At 61.5% G+C, this 20,323-nt stretch overlaps 5 protein-coding genes across 5 annotated transcripts; all 5 read right to left on the bottom strand.

Moving 5' to 3' along the window:
- Nucleotides 1-2,916: 2,916 nt before the first annotated feature.
- On the bottom strand, nucleotides 2,917-4,395 carry LMJF_09_0570 (conserved hypothetical protein; the record flags this gene model as incomplete). Its single annotated transcript, XM_001681179.1, has 1 exon — nucleotides 2,917-4,395. The coding sequence occupies one exon, from the start codon at nucleotides 4,393-4,395 to the stop codon at nucleotides 2,917-2,919; it is 1,479 nt and encodes a 492-aa protein (XP_001681231.1).
- Nucleotides 4,396-5,230: 835 nt separating this feature from the next.
- Nucleotides 5,231-6,019, bottom strand: LMJF_09_0560 (hypothetical protein; the record flags this gene model as incomplete). The annotated part of the gene is made up of 1 exon (XM_001681178.1): nucleotides 5,231-6,019. The coding sequence occupies one exon, from the start codon at nucleotides 6,017-6,019 to the stop codon at nucleotides 5,231-5,233; it is 789 nt and encodes a 262-aa protein (XP_001681230.1).
- Nucleotides 6,020-7,052: 1,033 nt separating this feature from the next.
- Nucleotides 7,053-8,831, bottom strand: LMJF_09_0550 (conserved hypothetical protein; the record flags this gene model as incomplete). The annotated part of the gene is made up of 1 exon (XM_001681177.1): nucleotides 7,053-8,831. The coding sequence occupies one exon, from the start codon at nucleotides 8,829-8,831 to the stop codon at nucleotides 7,053-7,055; it is 1,779 nt and encodes a 592-aa protein (XP_001681229.1).
- Nucleotides 8,832-10,653: 1,822 nt separating this feature from the next.
- LMJF_09_0540 (hypothetical protein) lies at nucleotides 10,654-13,989 on the bottom strand (the record flags this gene model as incomplete). The annotated part of the gene is made up of 1 exon (XM_001681176.1): nucleotides 10,654-13,989. The coding sequence occupies one exon, from the start codon at nucleotides 13,987-13,989 to the stop codon at nucleotides 10,654-10,656; it is 3,336 nt and encodes a 1,111-aa protein (XP_001681228.1).
- A 2,402-nt stretch (nucleotides 13,990-16,391) lies between these two features.
- LMJF_09_0530 (putative leucine-rich repeat protein) lies at nucleotides 16,392-19,385 on the bottom strand (the record flags this gene model as incomplete). Its single annotated transcript, XM_001681175.1, has 1 exon — nucleotides 16,392-19,385. One exon carries the CDS (start codon nucleotides 19,383-19,385, stop codon nucleotides 16,392-16,394), a length of 2,994 nt encoding a protein of 997 aa, XP_001681227.1.
- Nucleotides 19,386-20,323: the final 938 nt, after the last annotated feature.

Below are 20,323 nucleotides of genomic sequence, written 5' to 3'. Positions count from 1 at the left end.
GTCTATGATTTCGATAAGCTTCCCTATCGTCACCTTCTTTTGTTTACAGAAGACGAGGGGGTGGGGGTACCAGTGGAACAGCGATCACGTCGAAAGGCGAGGAGGAGGGTGGTGGTGGTGGCAGGTGGTGGCCTTCTTGATCTCTTCCTCTCGGTAGATGTAGGTGTGGGTATCTTCCGCGTTTGAGGGGACAAGACCGAGCACGAGGTGCGGGAATACACGCACGCACGCAGACGACGAGGCGTGGAGGACGACGCCGCCGGCACAGAGTGGAATGATACGATCAGCACAATGGCATAGCCAAGTACAAGGACACACACACACGCGCGCGCGCGACACGCACCACCACTCCCGCAAAGAGGCGTGGGCGAGGAGGAGGAGTTTCGCCGAATGGATACGTAAGCGAGAGAGAGAGAGCGCAAAAAAAAATACGAATAAAACCCTTTTGTATCTATACCTATCTATCTATACATAGCCTTTCTCTCTCTCTCTATATATAGACTATGTATAAGATGTGGGGTATGCGATACCGGATGTCAATGTACTGACGATGTGACGTTTTTCTTGTTTTCTGCACTTTCGTCTGAGGCAACAACAACAACTACTAATAATAATAATGGGTCGTCGGCTCAATGAAGAAGAAGCAAGGGGGAGGAGGGATGGGATGGGAGGGGGGAGAGAGAGAGAGAGAGGGAGCTACGTGTAACACTGACACGCCCACTTATGCGCAGCGAGGAGGAAGAAGGCACGGGCGGTGGCGGTGGTGATGGTGGTCGGGTTCGGGTACAAAGCCGTGATGATAGACGAAAACGCCCGTTTGTGTTCCTTCAAACGGACAGTAACGGCTAGACGACGCACGCACACACACACAAGGCAATGAGATGGCGATTACGGGGAGTGAGAGAGACGGAGGGGCACATGAACAAGTCGACAGATGTGTTCGGACGTGTTCGCATGTGTTTGTGTGTCTCGTTCAGGGTACCGAGGGAAGACGTGCCAGAAATGAGGAGAGTTCCACGCACACAGGAAGGAGAGAGAGTGTGAGAACTGTGACGGTAGAGTCGAGGTAACAGAGAGTCAAGGCAGTCTGTAATAGATGTACACACAGTTGTTGGCCGTAGAGAAGACGGGCGAGTTGAAGCGCGTGTGCGAACGTGAGTTCGTGTGTATGTATGTTGTGCATGTGCAGGGGAAGCATCAGCGGGGGCAGAGACCCCCCCCCCCCGCCGCCGCCGCCCATAACGAGGTGAAGAAAAAAGAGACACCAGAAAGATGAAGAGAGAGCATATTCGCCACCATCGTTGTTAGCGAGGGGGAGAGTGGGCGGTGAGGTGATGGCGGAGGCACATGTCTACCCACACACTGACTGCCGTACAGATCCGCGACCCCCTTTGCTATCGGATCCGTCGTGCCGCTCAACGGTAAGCATTCCATGCAGGCACCATGAAAAGAGTGCTGAGGAGAGGAAGTCCGTCTTGCTATGGGCACCGGGCCCTCCACCAACTACACCTTTTCGGCGATTTTCGTGTTGATTTGCAAAGTGCGCGCATGTGCATTGTTTTTTTTTTGTTTGACTCGTCGCCACACACACGTCCATCTCCTTCACGTTTACCTCTCCATCGCGGACCTCGTGTGTCTGTCGTGCCGCTCCGTGTTCGTATTTTGTGCAGGGTGTGCCATGCATCAGCATTCGTTACTACACAGGACTTCAAAAGTGGGCGAGGCGCATGTCTGACCTTCCCCCCTCCCCTCCCCACACAGACACCAGCACAGAGAATACGTGCATGCCTGAGTGCAGACAAGCGCAATACAACAAACGCAACAAACGAAGCGAGCGCGAGAACGCACAAGTTGGCCTCTCTTCCATCGGGTTTGTGCCTCTGTTGCTCCATCCTCCCTCTCCAGTGAGGTAGTGCTGTGCAGTTGCTGAGACAGACACATACACACGCATTGATGAAGGCACAGATAGAGAGAAAGAAAGAGAGAGAGAGCGGTAGTGAGAAGGATCTGCCGGCGTTGATCCGGCAGAAGCACTGCCCCTTCGTTGTCCACATCACCTCGTTAGATGTACATGCTTCGAGGTCTGCCCCATTCCGTGCACTTTCGTGATCTGGGGTCCTGCGCACGTCCTCGATCGTATAGCACACAGAGCGACGTCCGCACACAAGCGTGCGTGAGGGCGTGTCGCCCTCACTTTCTCGTTCCAGCACCGCCACCGCCACGACGGCGGCCGATCTCGCATTTGCTTGAGTGCCCCCGTTCGCGCCTCACGCATGTACACCACCCCCGCTTCTCCGCCGACCAGGGGAGGCAGCACGGCACACGCACACCGCAGTGACGGGAGAGGGAGTCGGACAAGGACGATCCTTGCTGGCGAGACAGAGAGCGCGTGCGTTTCCTTGCTGACTTCACGTCGCATGGTATCCCGCCTCTCCATCTCCTCTTCTCCATTGTCCACCTCTCCAGCTTAGCTGGAATCTGTGACGGCGGGTGTACAGTAGCAGGCATGATAGCGCGCGCGCATCCATGCATGTGCGTGTACACCCTTCGTGCTGGAGAGGGAGGAGCTGACGTTGAAACGAGAGGCGAGAGGTCGACAGAAAGCGAAGGGTTTCTTCGCTGATGCGCCCCTCTTGTAGTCTCGGTGTTGCTGCGATGGGGACCCGCGCGAAGTGCGCAGAAGAGCCCCCCACTGAATGCAGAGAGGACACATGGATGAGGTGCCGAGAATGTGCACGTCAGAGCCGCCCTCCTCTTCCCTCTCAGGGGGTCGTTCGGTGCGTATGTGCCTCACTTATGCAAAGGCAGCGAGAGCCGACAGAGACACACACACGCACACGCACACGCACACACACACACACACTCACTGCCTGCACACACGTGCAGAGAGCGGGTGCTGGTAGTCGTGGAAAATGACTACGAGGGACTGTTTCCCTCGTGCCCGCTGCTGCTGTGTCCGCTTACACCACTGCTGTTGTCGCTGTCCATCTGCCTCGCTACGGCGATGCGTGCTGCTTCCACCGTGGCGTGCATGCGAATCGGCACCCCGTCCTCGTCCACATCGGACAGGAGTGCGGTTACCGCGGTCGTGAAGCTATCTGATACATCCTGCAGCGGGAGAAGCGGTGCGGCGTAAAGCAACTGCTCCATGGCGTGGTAGTCGTGGTAAATCTCGTGCGCGCGGTAGCTGTCCCTCATCTGTGGGAGGAGGAGGGAGATGCGGCGTGTCAGGGCTTCAACTCGCTTGCGGCGTCGTTGCCGCGCGGCACGCCACTCGACATCGCGCATGAGGGACGCTATCGGGTAGTCTGGATCGCTGGTGCAATGGGTAATGATGATGCCGATGAAGTCGGGCGTCACGCCGGTGTTTGTATGCTCTTGCCCACCACCTCGAGCACCGCCGCCGCCGCCGATGGCGCTGCTGTCGTCGCCGTCGTTGCTGTCACTGGTGGTCATCATAGACGTGCCTTCATCACTGCTATCGTCGGAGTCAGCTGGCGGCGCGAGATCACTAGCGTGTGCGCCGCTTCTGCAGCCTTCGCCTTCCCCACGTGGCCGTTGCTGGTGCTGATCCCGAGGGGCACTCGGCGCTGCGGGCGGGGAACTTGATTCGGCAGGTTGGCTGTCGCCCGCAGCTGCGGCTGTGGCAATGTCCGTCTCGGTTTTTCTCACCTCTTCCTCCTGGCGCGCCCCCTTCTTGCGTGGCCGACCGACATCGCCGGTCTCGGACACTTCGCCGCTCTTGCCGCCCCGATGAAGGCGTCGTGCGGCGCGCAGGCGATCCACCGCCGCAAACCCCCACCCCAGGAAGGCACCACAGTTGCTGCAGTTGCAGAAGCACCACGCATAGCCGGCGAAGAAGGAGTGTTCGGTGGAGTAGACGGTCGTGTGGCACTCCACAAAAGACGGCGCGTGAAGCGTGGTGGAGGCGGCACCGCGCGTCCCTGTCGCATCCGCCGGTGGCGCATGCGCTGTGGAGACCTCCTCGACCTGCACTGATCCTTCACACTCCTGTGCATCGAGGGCCGAGGCGGCAGTAGTCGAAGCACCGGCGTTACACGAGCGAGAAGCATCGGCACCGGGTGGTGGAGCTTCGCCACGAGGCGTTGAGACCCGATGCAGTGTCACGTACGGAGCCAAGCGCAGCAGATCAAACCGCCGCGCGCTCGGGTTCGTGGCGCTGTACGCCTGTATCGGCGGCGATCCATTGGCAAAAAGGTCCAGCTCGTAGCTGTACACCTGATCCCTCCACACCGGAACCGCCTCCTCTGCCGGCAGCACATCCCACAGCGAACCAATAGGGCAACGACAGCTGTCACAGAGAAGGACTTCGACGGTGTCCTGCGGGCTGGCGGAGGCGGCAGCCGTGGACGGGGAGGAAGGCGATGCGCTCATGGGAGCACAGAGCGATAGGGAAAGAGAGAGTGAGAGGAGCGGGTGAGATCAACAAACAACGAGGCGGTCAATATGATTGACCTCTCGTGTGCGTCTGCCTCGGTGCTGTGGTACGTTTAGGGCCGGCGCTATGGGAGGGCGGCTGCGGAAACTTGGGCGCGAGGAAAGAAGCGGCGGGGGTTGGGGTTGGGGGCAAATGAGGTAGTCCACATGGTCGTGTGCACCCTTCACTCCTGCTGCTGCGTTGTTCAAAGTTTCTCCCCAATTCTTGTCCATGACAGCGGTGTCGCCGGCGCCCCGTGTGCCGGGCGGTTCTCCGCTTGGATGCTGCATTGTCTCTCTCCCTCTCTCGCTCACTCATTGTCTACAAGGACACACACAAACACACGTGGAAGGAACTGTCGTGCGGAGAAGAAAGGAAGAGGAGGGTGGGGGCTCATGATGCACAGAAGGCGATATTGTTTTCCTGCCCTACGCCCCCGTTACTCTGCCAGCGAGTAGGAGCACAACCGCCACTCGACCCACCCACCCCCCGGGGCCTGCCACAGACTCTTGTCGCGTCATGCGAAGCAGCGGTAGACACGCGCCACAGCACTAGCAGGGGATAGAGTGTGTGCGCCCCCCCCCCCCCTTCCCCCCTTCCCCGCTGCCACGCGCAGACGCAGGCACACACGCACAGGCAGATACATAGAAAAAAAGCCCCAAAACGTTGCACGCAGACAACACCGATGTCTGGCGATGACTGCTGTCCAGGTCTGCCTCGTGGGCAGGAAGAGGGTGCCGTGGCTACGTGGCGCCCGCACCAACGCCACCACCTTCCTCGTTTCTTCCGTCGCTACGACTTCATCGGTTCCGCAGGGAGATGCGGTGTCGCAAAGGGCTCATGCTCCACCGACACTCGCGTTTCTGCCCCGCTGCACTCGCACGTGACATGCACGAACCCTGTGTAGGCCGGGCTGTGGTATTCCGCCTCCATCTCCGTGTTCTTCAGCGCATGCAGTGCACGCAGCACTGTCTCGCCGTGCGCCACGAGCACCACCGTCTTGCCATCCAGCTCTGGGACAGCCAGCAGCCTCTTAGAGCCTTGCGTGCACCGCTCTGGAAAGCTCGAGTCGACAAGCTTGTTGCCCTTCACTGTGAAGACCGGAGGCGGGTGCAGAGGGAACGGATTATGCAGCTGCACGTGCGGCGAGGTGCTGGCGCGGTGGAACGCTGCGTCGTTGTACACGGGCTCTGGGCAGTGGAAGGGGCCGTCGTTCGGCTCCACGACGGACGGGTTGCTGCACATGTCCGCGAACAACCAGTACGGGCCTTCCATGATGGCGGGCTCAAGATACACAGGAATCGTGTCGACCTTCGCGCTCGCCGCCGCGGCGCGGAGGGCGCCGGTCACAACTGCATTCGAGGTCTGTACGCAGCGCAGTAGGGGAGAGGTTATAACGACAACATCGGCGGGGTCGACGCAGTAGTGGCGGACCAGGTACTCACCTAGCTTTTCCGCCAGGACGACTCCGTTTTCGGTGATGGGAGAGTCGTGCGGGCGGCTGTAGGTCTTGGCGAACTCGCGGTTTATGTGGTCCATCCGCTCGCTGTGGCGGGCAATGAAGATGTGCGCGGGCGGCATTGTGCGCAGCTTTAGGATGTTGCAATCAGGCCGGGCAAGGAGAGTTGCACCGCAGCAGCGAGTGGAAAAGAACGCCTCTGGGGGAAGACAGGCGGCAACGAAGCAACCCGTACTATGCGAGTGGCGGCGTCCGTGCGTCTGTGTGTGCGTGTGTGCGCGGGTTTGCCACGTCCCGTTGCGGAGTCCGGTGGAGGCGCTGTTCGCGTGATGTGACACGCCCAGGAAAAAACGCTGATGCAGAAAAGGCCCGGCCAAAGAGGAGGCTAAGGAATGAGGCGGCATGGACACGTGCGCGCGTCAGGTGAGAGGGAGAGGGGTAGGGGACAACAGGACGGATTCGAACTATCGATGACGAGAGGGCAGAGTACGTGCATGTGCATGTACAGAGAGAGAGCGCCAGGCGAACCGCGTGGGTCTCTTCCAACTTCGGTCAGCGCACGAGGCGCGAGTTGTCCACAGCGATTGTGTTTCCTTTTTGGGCCTGTGAACTCTAGAGGATGGGGCGAGTAGGGGAGAAGACGTGCGCAGGGCTGAGGGGCTGCCACAACGATGTCGGCGCAGCGACTTCGCCGTCAGATCCCGACCTTCCCCTCCCCCATCACTTCCGTCTCTGCCGTGACCGCCAACCTGCCCAAGGCAGCTAACGGGTGAGGCGAAGGGCGGCACGCGCAAGCCACCGCCTTTCACGGTTCAGCACCTTCCCCGACCCCCTGCGGTCTGCTCGATTCGCCTTTCACTGAATCCCCTTCGCCACTCCCCCCTACACCCCCACGGCACCGCTGGCTGCTACAGTGGCAGAAAGTTTTTTTTTTTCTCCCGCTGCCGGTGCTGTGAGGTGCTACGCGTAGCAGCTGAGAGCCGGATGCGCATGAAGGCACAAACACACACACACACACACACACACTCACACACACACGTACACGTCTATTTACACCTACTCGCAGGTGCAGGTCGGCCCAGCAGGGTGGTCAGAAGGCGGTGCACACAATGCCTGCACATTTTTCGGGCTTCTCTCTACTCTCAACGTGCCCGGTCAGAGACCCCGCACGAAGCCGCACATCATCTCCCACAGCTGTGTGTCAAAGCCGAGGTTGATGTCGATGCACAGGCGCCGACGGCGCAGGTACGACAGGACGGTGTCCACGAGGCGCCGCGCGATGCTGCCTTGCCGACCACGTTGTTCCTTCTGCTGCTCTGCTGTACTAGTGCCCGCACCTGCAGTATTCGGGGGAGAGCACCCACGGTACCACCACATCCATTCCTGCATGAGGAAGGCGGCCACGAAGGTGACAGAGCGTGACTTGCCGGCCTGGCAGTGCACAGCCGCGCATGGAAAGACTCTCGCTTCGGTGCCGCAAGCACCGACTTCCCCACACGCGCCACCTTCGCTGGCAACGTCCACCATAGCATGGCTGCTGCCTGCAGGGGCATTGTTGCTGACCAACTCCCGCCGCTGCTGCTGACCTTGCAGCCACGCACGTCCCTGCGGGTTCTCCTCCAGTGTCAGCGCAGCACGCATGATTAGACTCGTCATGGGAGTGTAGTGCAGCAGGCGAGTTCCAGGGGAGTCGAGAATTGGTAGAGTGAGGCGCCAGTAGCGCAGCTCCGCCACCGTCGCTGAGCAAGGGCCGTGGTCCGCTTCGGTAGTCTCGGCTATCTCTTCATTACTCAGTGCGGCGCCCGCCGGTGTGTGCGCCGGCGCCTCCTCTAGCAACACACCCTGCATTGCTCGCACAAAAACATGCCAGTCCGCCAACGTGCAGCCGGACGGGACGTCAGCGGCTGTTGAGCTAGCCGGTGACGCACTCCGCGACGGCGATATGAGCGGCGAGTCTGGACAGAGCCACCTGGCAACTCTGCTGACACCCGATGGTGTGGTGCTTGGGGAGGCGCCGGTGATAGAGCCTGAGTGGTAATAACCCTCGTCTTTGCTCGAAGCCGTGGCTTCTGCGCAGATGACGCTGGCGTCAGACACCGTGTCCGCCGTCGTCGTTGACACCGCCGCACACACACGCTTGTACACCTCACTGAGTGACATGTGCGCCACCACGACGTCCTCGTCAGCCGGCACCGCCGTTGTGGCCGCGCCGGGGCGCTTCCGGCTGTGCATGGCAGGCGGCCGTTGTGACGGCGGCTGCAGCAGGCGGGCTGCAGCAGCCTTGGTGGAGGGCGCAGGGGACACTTTTTCGGTGGAGGGGCAAAGGCGGCGCACGCCCTCTCGACGCCGCGTCACGCGCAGCTCCAGTCGCGGCGCGACCAACCCCTTCACTGGGCAGGCGCGCACGAGTAGCACCAGGCGCTGCCACGAGTGAGGGGCGGTACACAATGAGGACTTGTGCGAGCCGGTCGACACACTACGAAGACGTCGTGCTAGTTCGAGTATATCGGTGCCAATGTCGCTCCACGACCCGAGGTAGACCCCAGGCATCATCTCATTGGGTCTAAAGCTGCGTGGAGGAGGGGCTGGAAGGCGGGGAGGTAGCGCGGCAAGATACTCGTTGGCCAAGGTGGACGTGGACGGCGCTGACGCGATTCGAGCAGTTGCGAGCGACGCCGCATCAAGGCCACTCGCACAGAGGATTGGATTCGGATGTGCACCGGGGTGATGCTGCCGCTCATCCTCTCGGGCAACCGCCGCTTCTATAGCCGCAGACGACGACGCCGCCTTCGCTCGGCCACCTTCTCGATCCCCCTCCGCCCAGGCATGCAGGAAGTCCTCGAGAGAGACGACCAGGCGCATCTCTCGCTCAGCCCAGTCAAATACCGATGCTGCGTGTGTGTTGTTGTCAGTGCCGGCATCTGTGGGCTTCATGGCTGCCAACAGTGTGGCGGTGTTGCGAATGATTTGTTGATGTGCTGTCGGCGCAGGCGAGACAGTGGGGATGTCCGATATAGAACTGGGCTATACACATCCTTCTTCCCCAACCACATCCACCCCTGGCGCACGCCTCTTTATGTGCGGAGACAATTCTGAGGACGAGATCTAATAAGGGCACCTCCTCCTGTCTGGACACACCAACAGACAGAGTCGAGCACCGCTGTCTTCCTCGAATCAGCGATCAACCACAACAAGACACGCTTGTTTTCCGCTTGCCGGTGATCACGCGGGGCACTTCCATCACACAGGGGGCACGATACACACGCACCCACAGAATCAGGGCATGAGGCCACGGTAAGGACCACATAGAAGAAGGTGAAGAAGGAGACGTTGGTGGCAGGCAGTGGAGAGAGTGGGAGAGGAGAGACGCACGCGCAGCAGTGTGGCTACACCGTTGACAGATGAGATGAGAGAGAGGGCGGGCGCGCGGACGGGCAACCAGAGCGCGACGGCAGCCACCGCCGTGTGGAGGCGACAGAGGAAGTCTCCCCGTCTTTGGTCAATGTGGTTGTGCACGAATGCACCACCGACAGCAGCTGCGAACACCACCGCGTCTCCTCCCCTCTTCCTCTGCTGCGCCTTGCCCTCATGACGGCGTGCTCTCAGCGCACCACATGAGACATCATTGCCAACTCTGGATCTCTGACAGCACTATTCAAATCTTCCGCGTTGCCGCCACCTGCAGCGCTGCTGTGGCGTCCGTCGCTCATGTTCCCTCACGGATAAGATACGTCATCCACACACACACACACACACACACACATAGACGTATATAGATATTGATATGCGCCTTATATAGACAAATAGGATATGGAGAGTCAGGAGGGCACCACGCCGGCGTCGTCCCCCCCCCCCCGGGTCGCAAGTATAAGGGCGGAGGGCGGAGGCGGGAAAACGAAGAGGGGATGGGGGCCTGTGTGTGTGTGTGTGCGTTGGGGGAGGGGGAGGGAGAGAGGGTCGCTCTCCTCGCGGCGTGACATGCACACACGCCCTCCCTTCCCTCACCAAACAAGAAGTACAAATCCATCAAACTACCCTAAGAGAATACGACGTGCAAGAAGAGTTGAAGGGCGACAAGAAGTGAACACACGTACATAGTCCATACAACGCAGGACGTCACACACACTCACATTGCTTTCTGCCCTGCTTTCGCCGATGGGGTGTGCGTGCGTGCAGCAACAACAACGAAAGAAAGGAGGCCAATCATATCCACGGAGAAAGGGAACACCAGCAACAACACTAATGTACATACATGCGTAGAGAAGCATCGACATGGGGCGCAGTGACCGCCGCGCGTGTGTCGTGCACGTGTGTAGCTCCACGCGACAGACTTCCCAAGAGAGAGGGGAAGGGAAGAGAGGACGAGTTGCAGAGAGAGAGAAAAAAATAAGAACACACACATACACATACAGCTACATGAGCTTGCCACATGACTGCCACGTGGAAGGGTCACCACCTTCCTTGCCGGTGATGTACATGTAACTCCGTCCAAACAAATCACCGGCCGCCGCCGTGCAACCCGTTGGTTCCCTCGCTTGCACACGCACGCACGAGCGAGCAAAAAGTGTGATGAGCGCGTCTGGTGGGAGATGGCGGGTGGGCGAGAGGACATGGAGAGGGGGAGGGGAGGGGGGGGGCGACCAGGCAGTGCAGCGCGGTATTTCTTGTGCAGCTTGACCGCGGTGGCTGTATTGGGGAGGGGAGGGGCCAGCGCCTCCTCCCAAGATACAGGGGGTGGTTAGCACGGTCACGCAGTTCAGCACAGTACGCACAACCGACTCGCTTTGGCTGAGCCGCTGGCGGCCGGGTGTGCGTGGGAGCGGGGGTTGGTGGTGGTGGCGGCGTTACTGCTGCCTGCGGCGGAAACAACTGCGGCCACCGGATAACGCAGCTGCTTCTGCTCGATGACCTCCCGATCTTTCCAGGCCTCGATTGCTTTCATCGCACCGTCATTGTCGTCTTCCTGCGCCTCGATGAGAGGGGCACCGTGTAGCGTGTCGTTGTAGCTCTCTAGTGCTAAATCTGCGCGGCCGACCCCCGTGTGCACCATCATCTGCTGCGTCTTCAAGTTGCAGTAGCGATAGGCTCTGGGATCCTTACCGGCGGCTCGCTCCCTCGAGCGCATGTCATGGCTTGTCAGCAACAGCAAGGACGTGTATGCCGCCCCGGTGCCCCCGCGGCGGGCTCTCTGCTCCATCTGCAGCTCACGCAGCCGACACTGCCGCTGCTGCTGCTGTGCGTCCCACTCGCGCGTGAAGCAGTACCCACCCTGGTAGGAGGTGACCGTAGGCGAGTAGCGGTCGCGGCGGTAGTGACGGCCAGCGCTGCGGCTGCTGCTGCTACTCGCATACGTGCTGCTGTGCGGCCGTGCAGACGGTGCCCTTTGAGCGCGCTGCTGGCACGACGACGCAGGCGGGAGTTGGGGGTGCGTGCGCGTCGATGCGCTTGAGGACGACCCCAGCGGCGGGAGGCGTGCGCCGAGACCTGCAGTAGCCGCTCTCGCTGGCCCCTGGGGCCTCTGCAACGGGACAGGGCGAGGTGGAGCGCTGTAGCCCAAGGTGCTGCACGGGGCTAGTGGCCACGTCGGCTTGCTACGCCCTCCGAAACCACCGCTGCTCCCCCTCACCCGCCGCTTGGGGTGGCACTGTGGGCAAACACCGGCAGCGCACATCCACCGGTTCGAACCAACGTAGTGAGGGTCCAGTGGGCCGATCTTGCTGACGTCGTCCTCCCCACTCGCTTCTTGCCGGCTTTGCGCACGCCCCTGCCACTCTTCTCGCACCGACATCAGCAGATGCTGTGATGTCTGACAGGCCACGTCGTAGCAGCTGATGTACTCCGCGCTATCCTCGTTCTCCTCGCAGACGTCGATAGACTCAGCTTGGTGGGTTTCACTGCTGCTTTCGTGCGCGAGGGCACGACAAGAACGAATCTGATGCAGCTCCAGAGCGCTCACCTGCACCTGCCGGCGATGCTGTGGCACAAGTCCATGTTTGCCGTCGCTTCCTCTCGCAGCCGCGGCTCCTACAGCCTGCTCCTCTTCCGCTGGGCGCTGCTGCTGGTGGTGTTCCTCGCTTTCGTTTTTTCTGCCGTTCATTGCGTTGATATCATCCTTGCCACCCTCATCGTCGAGTTCGCCCTTGCGCGTGTGCGGCTGATGCATCGGAGGCACCTGGTCCACCTCGCCCCGGCGGCAGTCACATGCAGCCGCCGCCATGCTCTCCGTCGCTCTCTTAGGGTCTGCTCGCTTTGCCTGCGACAGATGGCCGTCGTAGTCCTCTTCGCCGTCGCTGGTGTCCGGGCGGGATGAGGCTCGAGAGGCGAGGAGGGAAGGACGTTTTGAGGCACTCTCGTCCACCAGCGAGCGAGGCGGCAGGGCGGCACCGGCGCATCGGGATTGTAGCTGATCGGCGCTGTCCTCTGCCGCTATTGTGGAAGAAGCCTGCCTGACGGTCGTCGTCTCTTCTGCCTGGACGGGCGTGTCGGAGTGGTCCTCGAGCATGGATCCGTAGACTTTGCGCCGCGAGTTCGCCCCCGACAGATCCGCAGCCGAGCCCAAGAGGTTGCACGAGCTTACCGTCTGAAGCAGGCTCGGCTGCTGATCGGCGTCGGTGTACCACGGGTCGACAGACTCCGCGGCCTGCCGACTCGCACGACGCGCCGCGGAGGCGGAGATCACCTGCGGCCCCTGCGTCTGCCAGGAGGCTGAATGCGCCGCTTCCACCTCTGTCGCATGAGCGTGGATGCTGCCCTTACCAGCGCGCTGGTTCCGGGAACGGTCATCCGAGGACGCCGACATCACACGTGGGCCAATCGTCTGCAGGACGCCTGGCATGACTTCACCGTGCGCAACGAGCGCTTCTTTTCCAGCACCGGGAGAGTTGCGACGCCCCTCCGTCTCTGCGAGCAGCTGCGTGGCTAAGGTGGAGCTTGTCGCGTCCGTCTTCACCACGGATGCCGAGGCATCCATGGCCTCGACACTCTGCCGATGAGTCGTCGGCGTAGTCGGTGCACATGGAGGAGATAAGGCTGCCTGTTCGAGCTGCGCGTGGCAGCTGCGAGGGGGAGGTTGGTCCGCCGGCTGCGACGCACGCCGACCCTCGCCGTCGTCACTGTGGTTCTCAAGCGACTCTTGCGTTGGGTAGCGGCTGTCGCGCGGGCGCACCTCCTCGCTCGCGGGCTGGTCGTCGTCAAGCTCTTCCAGACTGCTGTCGCCATTGTAAGTTAAGCGACGTGCTTGTGGTGTGTGAGCCATGGTTGTTTCCGTGATGGCGTGCGCCGACGCGCACGCCGTCACCACCTGCGAGGGTGGGGGAGCGCGCTTCGTGCAGGATGAGAGTGATGCATCGTCGATGGACGCGACAAGCGGTTGAATGACCTCAACGGCGACGTCGGGACGCTCTGCATTTTCTTCACTGCTGCGCCCATCACTCTCGTGCGGCGATGCGGCGTTGTCGCTGGCGGACCTTGCGTCCCCTGCTTCGCATCCATCGTCCTCCAACCCCCGGCTGAAGCGGTCCTCTTCAGCGCCAGCTTCCGCATCGAGCTCTGCTAGCTGCTCTTCTTGTCCTTCGTATGGACGCACCCGTGGCGGCCTTCCAGTGGCGTTTCGGGTTGCACGATTGCGCGTGCATAGGGCAGGCGGCAATCCGGCCGCGTTGGTGCCGTTGCCGATGCAAGGCTCATCGCCGCCGATGCCGGTGCCGGAGTGCTGGCGCTGGAAGAGGGTGGCCGCGGTCGGAGACGACGGACGGCGCAGACACGGTACACCGCGCAGCGAGCTAGGTGAAGACTGCGGCGACGGCGTCTCGAGCACCGCACTGCCGCTTGCGATTTGCGCCTCGTCGGTCAGCGGGATGAGCGGGAACGCGGAGCGCACACCGCACACGACGACGGTGCCCGGCATAGCCGCATCCGCGTCCGCCTCCTCTTGCTGCGGTGATGCGGGGTAGTGCAGGGTGGACGGCGGACCGTTTTGGAGCTTCAGCATTTCCTGTCGGCGAGTCAAAGAGTTGCTGCGCTCCTGCAGCAGCGGCGTGTGGTGACGCCGACTGCCTGTGGTCGACGCATGGCTGTGCGTTGGAGAGGTCATTTGCAGGAAGCAAAAGGGTGGTGGGGGGCCACCGGGCGCGAGGCAGCAGAGCAGGGCGGGGAGAGAAGAAAGTGCACCGCAGGCGTCGAACAGAAAACGAACGGGAAGATGGCGATATATATATATATATATACATATGTAAGCGCGCCGATCGTTAAGATGCGCGTGCGCGCGCGCGTATGTGTGTGTGTGTGTGTATGTCTGTGTGCACAGACCAGCCAAAACGCACGCCCCTCTTCTCGCCGTTCCTCCTTGCGATACACGCAGACAACACACCATACACACACACACACACCTGGAGTAGCGGAAAGGTGGATGGGCGGAATGCGGTGGCACTCCTGCGCGGCTTGGGGTCTCCACGCCGCTCTTGGTCTTGCTCCTCGTTTCCTTTGTTGGCTGGTATCGTCACCTTTTTGGTTCGCCGGAGCGCTACTTCAGTGACCTTGTCGCTCGTGCGGGAAGAGGGGGGGGGTGGTGGGGTAGATGGTGGTCCTTGCGGGTCGAGGCACCGATGCTCGGCCGGGGCAGCCCGTTGGTCAAAGAGAGCGCGAGAGAAGAAGGGGAGGCGAAACAAAATGGAGAGGCGCTGGTGGGAGGGAGGGGAGGGGGTGTGTGCGTGTGCGGGGGTGGGGGTGGGCACAGCCGGCAAACCGTGGCTGAACACACACACACACACACACACACGACAGAGCCGGGGCGTTCACGCACTGAGCCGACGTGTCACGCGCGCACGCATGCACACGTGCAGATGCGCGCTGCGCGCCTTCGTCCTGCTCTGCTCTGATTTGTGTGCGTGTTTCCTGGATCGCCCGCCTTTCGCGCTCCTTCCCGGTCCTCGCGCACTCTTCCACATGAGTACGCAGACATCGATTTATATACACATATGTATATATATATATATATGCATGTACATATATAGATAAAGACACATACACAGGCTTGCCTAGACGTATAGATATACACGTGGGGAGATATATACATATACATACACTCACGTGAGTGGGGCCCTACATAATGGAGGAGGTGTGCGTGTATGCGCATGTGTGTAAGCGAGGGAGGGAAACCGGTGCATCCACCTTCGCCTTCGGTGTATGTGCTTGGTGTTACGGTGCTTTGGGCGGCTAAACATCGAGAAAAAAATGCATCACAAAGAGGGCAAGCGTGTCCATCCTGAGAGAGTCCGGCGGTGGTGACGGTGGAACCGTGACGCTGCTGCGGATGCGTGGCACAGGCACACAAACAGCGGTGATGAGAGGGGGGAGGGGAGGTCGAAGCAACAAACAAGGAGGTGCGGAAGAGGGGGAGGATCGCTTCGTGTGGGTGGTGGCACCGGCGGACTGTGTGAGTCATGTCGAACCATTTTGCTTTCTACTAAAGGCAACGAAAGAGTGAGAAGAGTTGAGGGCGACTGCGCCGCGCATCAATACCATCAGTCCTGTTCCCGCCTTTCCACTACCCAACGACGATGACGATCACCGCACACACCGAGGTGAAGATTGTTTTGCCAACGCGTCCGTTACCCTGCCATCGAACAGGAGCGCAGCCGTCACTCGACCCCCTCCCCATCCCCCACACACACCCACACACCAGGCCTGCCACGGCACAAGGCACCAACTCAGTGACCTGAGCGCGCCCTCTGCCTCAACCCATGCCCCCACCCCCCGCCTCGCAGGCCACCTCACAGCCGCTCCCATGACGTCGTGGGCACCTAACCGTGCCACCACCAGAGGGGAGGCTCGGCACTGGCAGGGGATAGGGTGTGGGTGTCTGGCCTCCTCCTCCTCCTCCTCCCTCGCCGTCACAGAGGGAGAGAGAGAGAGCGGTGCAGAAGGAGGAAACAAGATCGACCTGGAGGCGCACGCGCACATGCACACAGAAGGTTGTGCCTGTTCACGTACAAGTTAGCGCGAAAAGATGGGTTGGCGCGTGTGAAGGCAAGTATGAGAGCCGTCCGCATCGCTATCAGCGACATGGCCATCATCATCATCATACCACGTCATCAGCACCGTTGTCACGCATTGCCGACGCTCTCTCCTGCGTGCTGCTGTTTACATACATGTAAAGGGGAAAAGAAGAGTAAAGAGAGACCAACTCGATCCCGAGAGATGGCGCATGTGCACACACACGGGCGCGCGCACGCGTGTGTGTTTGAGTGTGTGTGTGTGTCTCTGTGCCCCCTATAAGGGGAAAAGGGAGGAGGAGGGGGGGGGCCTCCGTGCGAAACTCAAAGCGTTGGGACACGTCCACCCCTCCCCCTCCCCACGACAACAACAACACCCAAGAAAAGAGCGCGAGGCCGCCGGGCACACACGCCGCCATGCAAAATCGCACTGAAATGGTGGGGGAGGGGAGGGGGGGGGGAAGAAGCCCGACAGCGCACGCGCGCCGTCAGGCTTTTCGCTCTACTCTTCCCAAGGCCCCATGGATGCTTCGGCATGGTCTTCCACAGAGCCCGCTTGTGCTGATGCTGCCGCGGCGGTAACTGTGGCTGTCACAGGCGGACGGCTGGAGCCCGTCGACATGCGCACGGGGCGGTGCTGGTACGGCTGGAAAGCTGCTGATGCGGCGGCGTTGGCGCACTGCACCAGTGACCGCTTTAAGCTGTGGCCTGCACCTTTGTGACTGCCCTCTTGCGTCGGCTGCCGGGTGTATGTCGAGGAGCTGGAAGAGGAGCATGACGATGGCGAGTCGAGCTGCTGCTGCTCATGCACCGGCGACGCTTGGTCACACTCGTCTGCGTCCATGTGCGCGGGGTCCCCTGGCGTGGAGCGCCTCAGTGGTGGCAGCAATGCTGCCTCATGTTGAGGAGACGTGACGAGACAGCCCGAGGCGTGTGGTGCTCCCTCTGCGTCGCCGAGGCGCACTTCGCCAGGCGGCCCGTGCTGGGGTGGTGCAGGGGCCTTCAGCGATGGCAGCGTTAGTGTACTCGCCGCCGAGGCAGCGATGGCAGCTGCCATGGTGCGGGTGGCCATTGCCGGGAACAGTTTCGATGGCGCTACAGCTGCCGCTTCTGCCACTCGGATGCCACTCCCGTCGTGTCCCCCGTCCACTGTGGTCGCCGTAAGCAGAGATTCGCCAGTGGCTTGTGCGACACCCTCGCGACTTGCGCGTGGCTCAGCCGTGCGCGCCCCATCTGTCCACAGGACCAGAGCGCTGTGGTGCTGTAGCCGCAGCATGCGAAGGGGGTAGTCACGCAGCGCCGCTCGCCAGCGCGCCTCTGCATCACTCCTCTCGACAATCACAGACGACGACACCGATGCGGAGGTGATATCCACGGCGCCGACGGGGTGCAGTGCACCCCTGTCACCGCTCTCCACCGACTTACTGTGCCCCGCCAAGGTGATGGCGGTCTCGTGGTACAACCGCTGCAACTGCGGCAGGCGCTGCACGAGTGCAGTGACTACAGGGGCCGTCACAAGATCCGGGTTCAGGGCAAGCAGGTTCAGCACGCGTAGCTCCGATAGCTGGTCCAGCTGGCGGATGCTGATGTCCGTCAGGTGCGACCAGCCCGCGCCGTGGAGATTGAGCTGCTGCAGGGCTGGACATGCCTGGGTGAGCTCGCGGAGGGCTTCGTCGGTGAGGGTCCGCAGATTGACCAGCTCGAGCGTGTGAAGGGCCGCGAAGATGGGCAGGCCTCTCTTCGCCACCCAGCAGGCGTTGCTCAGACCCTTGCAGTGGAAGAGAGAAAGCTTCTGTAGATCCGTCTGCGACTGGAGGAACCCTGCGAAAACATCATCGCTGACGAACGTGCACTCCGAGAAGGTGACAGAGGTGAGCCGCACGCCTTGTTCGCAGCCGTCCACTTCACCACTGCGGCCGTTGAGCCGCCGCAGCACCTCCTCATCCACAGGCAGCCCGTGCAAGGAGATCTGCGAGAGGCGAGGCGCCACGAGAGAGGTGAGGACGACGCGCTGCTGCACCGGCAGTGGCAACACGCGCAGGCTGCGGCTCGTGAGCGCGTGCACGTGCGCGAGGGACGAGAGCAGTACCTCCACGTGATCTAGCTGGAGGCGGTGAACGTGCGGGCAGTGCTCCAGCGCGAGGACCCGCAGCTGCGGAGCTGCGGAGTTGAAGAACTCGACACACGCGTCGGTCAGCCGCGCGCAGCCCGAGAGGTCAAGCGTGTGCAGCCGAGGACAGCGCTGCAGCACCTCTGCGAGGAAGCTGTCCGTCACGCGGTCAGTTGGGGGCAGCAGAAGCACCTCGACAGAGGGACAGTGGAGCTGGGCCAATGTGAGCGGGTCCTTGATGTGGCAGGCGCTGAGGTCGAGAGTGCACAGCGCCAGTGCGAGCGAGTCGGCGGCGCAAGACGTCTCGGCCGGCACCGCGGCCGTGCAAGGGGCGTGCATCGAGCCGCGTATTCGAAGCAGGCGCCACAGTGCTTGTAGGCCCTCGTCGCCGACTACCAGCTCCGGCAGCGACAGCTCGCGCACCTGCGTGGCGCCCACCAGCGCATCTGCCAGCTTTGTGAGGGCAGCGTCGCTGTCCACACCCCACACCTCGAGCTGGGCGAGTGAGGGGAGGGAGTGCAGCAGCGCATCGGAGAGAATCGACACACCGGCGTAGGCGTCCTCGAAGCGAACAGAAAAGGTGCGCAGGTGCTCACAGGCCCACGTCCGAAATGCCGAGAGCTCAGCGACGGCGGCGGCGGCGGCAGCAGCAGCCCCCCAGCCGATGGGTGTCTGTGTAAGCAGACGATGCAGCACCGAGCCCTGCGCGTACGTGAGCGGCGGCTCCGTCGCGACCAACGCTTCTCCAGAGGAGGCGGCGAAAAAGGACTGAATAAGTTGGGGGTGCGTCGGGCAGCCTACGTAGCAGGAGGTTCTGATGTACTCAAGTATGACCGCTTGATCAGCCGCTGCAGCGCCCTCAGCAGCGTGGGTGAATTGCTGGCCTGCTCCGCCGCGGGCCCTGTCGAGCGATTGTGCAGCGGCCTCAGCTGCTGGCAGGACCATTCGCATCGAGGCCAGTGCGCCATCCCCGCCACCACCACCTCGCTGGCGTCGGTAATCACGCAGCAGGACGAGCTCCTCGTTGCGGAGCTGCACCACACACTCTAGCCGATGCACCGTCTGACGCAGCTGCACTGCCTCCGCTTGGCAACTGGCGAGACGTTGCTCGACCGCCTCCTTCGTTTGTGCCAGCTCCTCCAGCTGACGGTGCAGCTCAGCGCACTCCTCCAGCTTTGCCCGGTATCGATCCAGCGGTATGCTAGGCAGAGTAGCCGCCGTGACAGTGGCAGCAGCGGCGATCGCCGGCAGCGCTCTTGCCGGTGGTGGCGTCGGGGTGCGCGGAAGGCGTTGCTCAGACAGCGCCGTGGCCTTTGCGAGTGGCGCCTCCGCTAAGCTCGAGATGGAACACCTGCTCCGGTAGAGGCTGCCACTCGTGGAGGCCATAATGTTGATGCGTGCCGGAGACGCGGCTCGCGTGCGCGCACACGGTGGAGGGTGGGTGGGCAGCGAGCGAGAAGAGAGGAAGGGAGCAGCAGGAAAACGCCACTACAGGCGCAGACACACTATTGCACCTGACTGTCGTGCTGCTCCTTGTCGAACCTGCACGCGTTGATAGCAACGGCGACGGCGACGGCGACCGGTGACAAGGATGATTCCTACGGTCTTGTCTTCGCCTTTACGGCACAGGTATGCGCACAAAAACGAAACGTCTACTGCTACAGGTATACACATGCACACACACACACATACACACGTGCGTAGGCGTGAACGCTGGGCACGTGTGTATGTGTGTCAGTGCGTATGTATGTGTGTGTGTGTGTGTGTGTGTGTGTGTGCAGGGAGGGAGAGGGGGAGGCGAGGGCGAGCGGCGGATGTGCGTCCCGCGTCAAAGGACCATGGCAATGAAGAGTCTGGCCAAAAGAAGAGAGATGGAGGAGGGAGGAAAGGTTCACGCTGGTGGCAGGACCGGGGAGCAGAGAGACCGTGGTGTAGAGGGTGTGCTCCTGGTCACGCAGCTCACTCGCACAGACACTGCAGGCTGGAAAGGGGGTGGTGATCGTGGTGGTGGCGGCCACTGTCGGCAAGAGTGCGACGCCGACACGAAGGGGGAAGGGGAAGAGGGTGTAGCTGACGTTGATGAAGAAGGCAAGACGTAGAGAAGCAAGACGGTGCCGCCTGGCTGCCTCGACTCCCTCAACAAGGACCGCCACGTGACTACCACTCATGCGGAGAGGGGGATTGGTCACCAAAGGCACACACAAGCGCCTTCACATGCTCATGGTACACAAGACACATGGCGACGCGCCAGCGTTTGTGGCAGCCCCCTACACGTTTTAGCTTTTCCTTTTCGATCCCTCTCGACTTCCGATTGAACAGTGGCT

Source organism: Leishmania major, chromosome 9 (assembly GCF_000002725.2).
Source record: "Leishmania major strain Friedlin complete genome, chromosome 9".
Taxonomy (NCBI): Eukaryota; Euglenozoa; class Kinetoplastea; order Trypanosomatida; family Trypanosomatidae; genus Leishmania; species Leishmania major.
The sequence above is the reverse complement of the archived record's forward strand: the minus strand, read 5'-3'. Positions and strand labels throughout refer to the sequence as shown.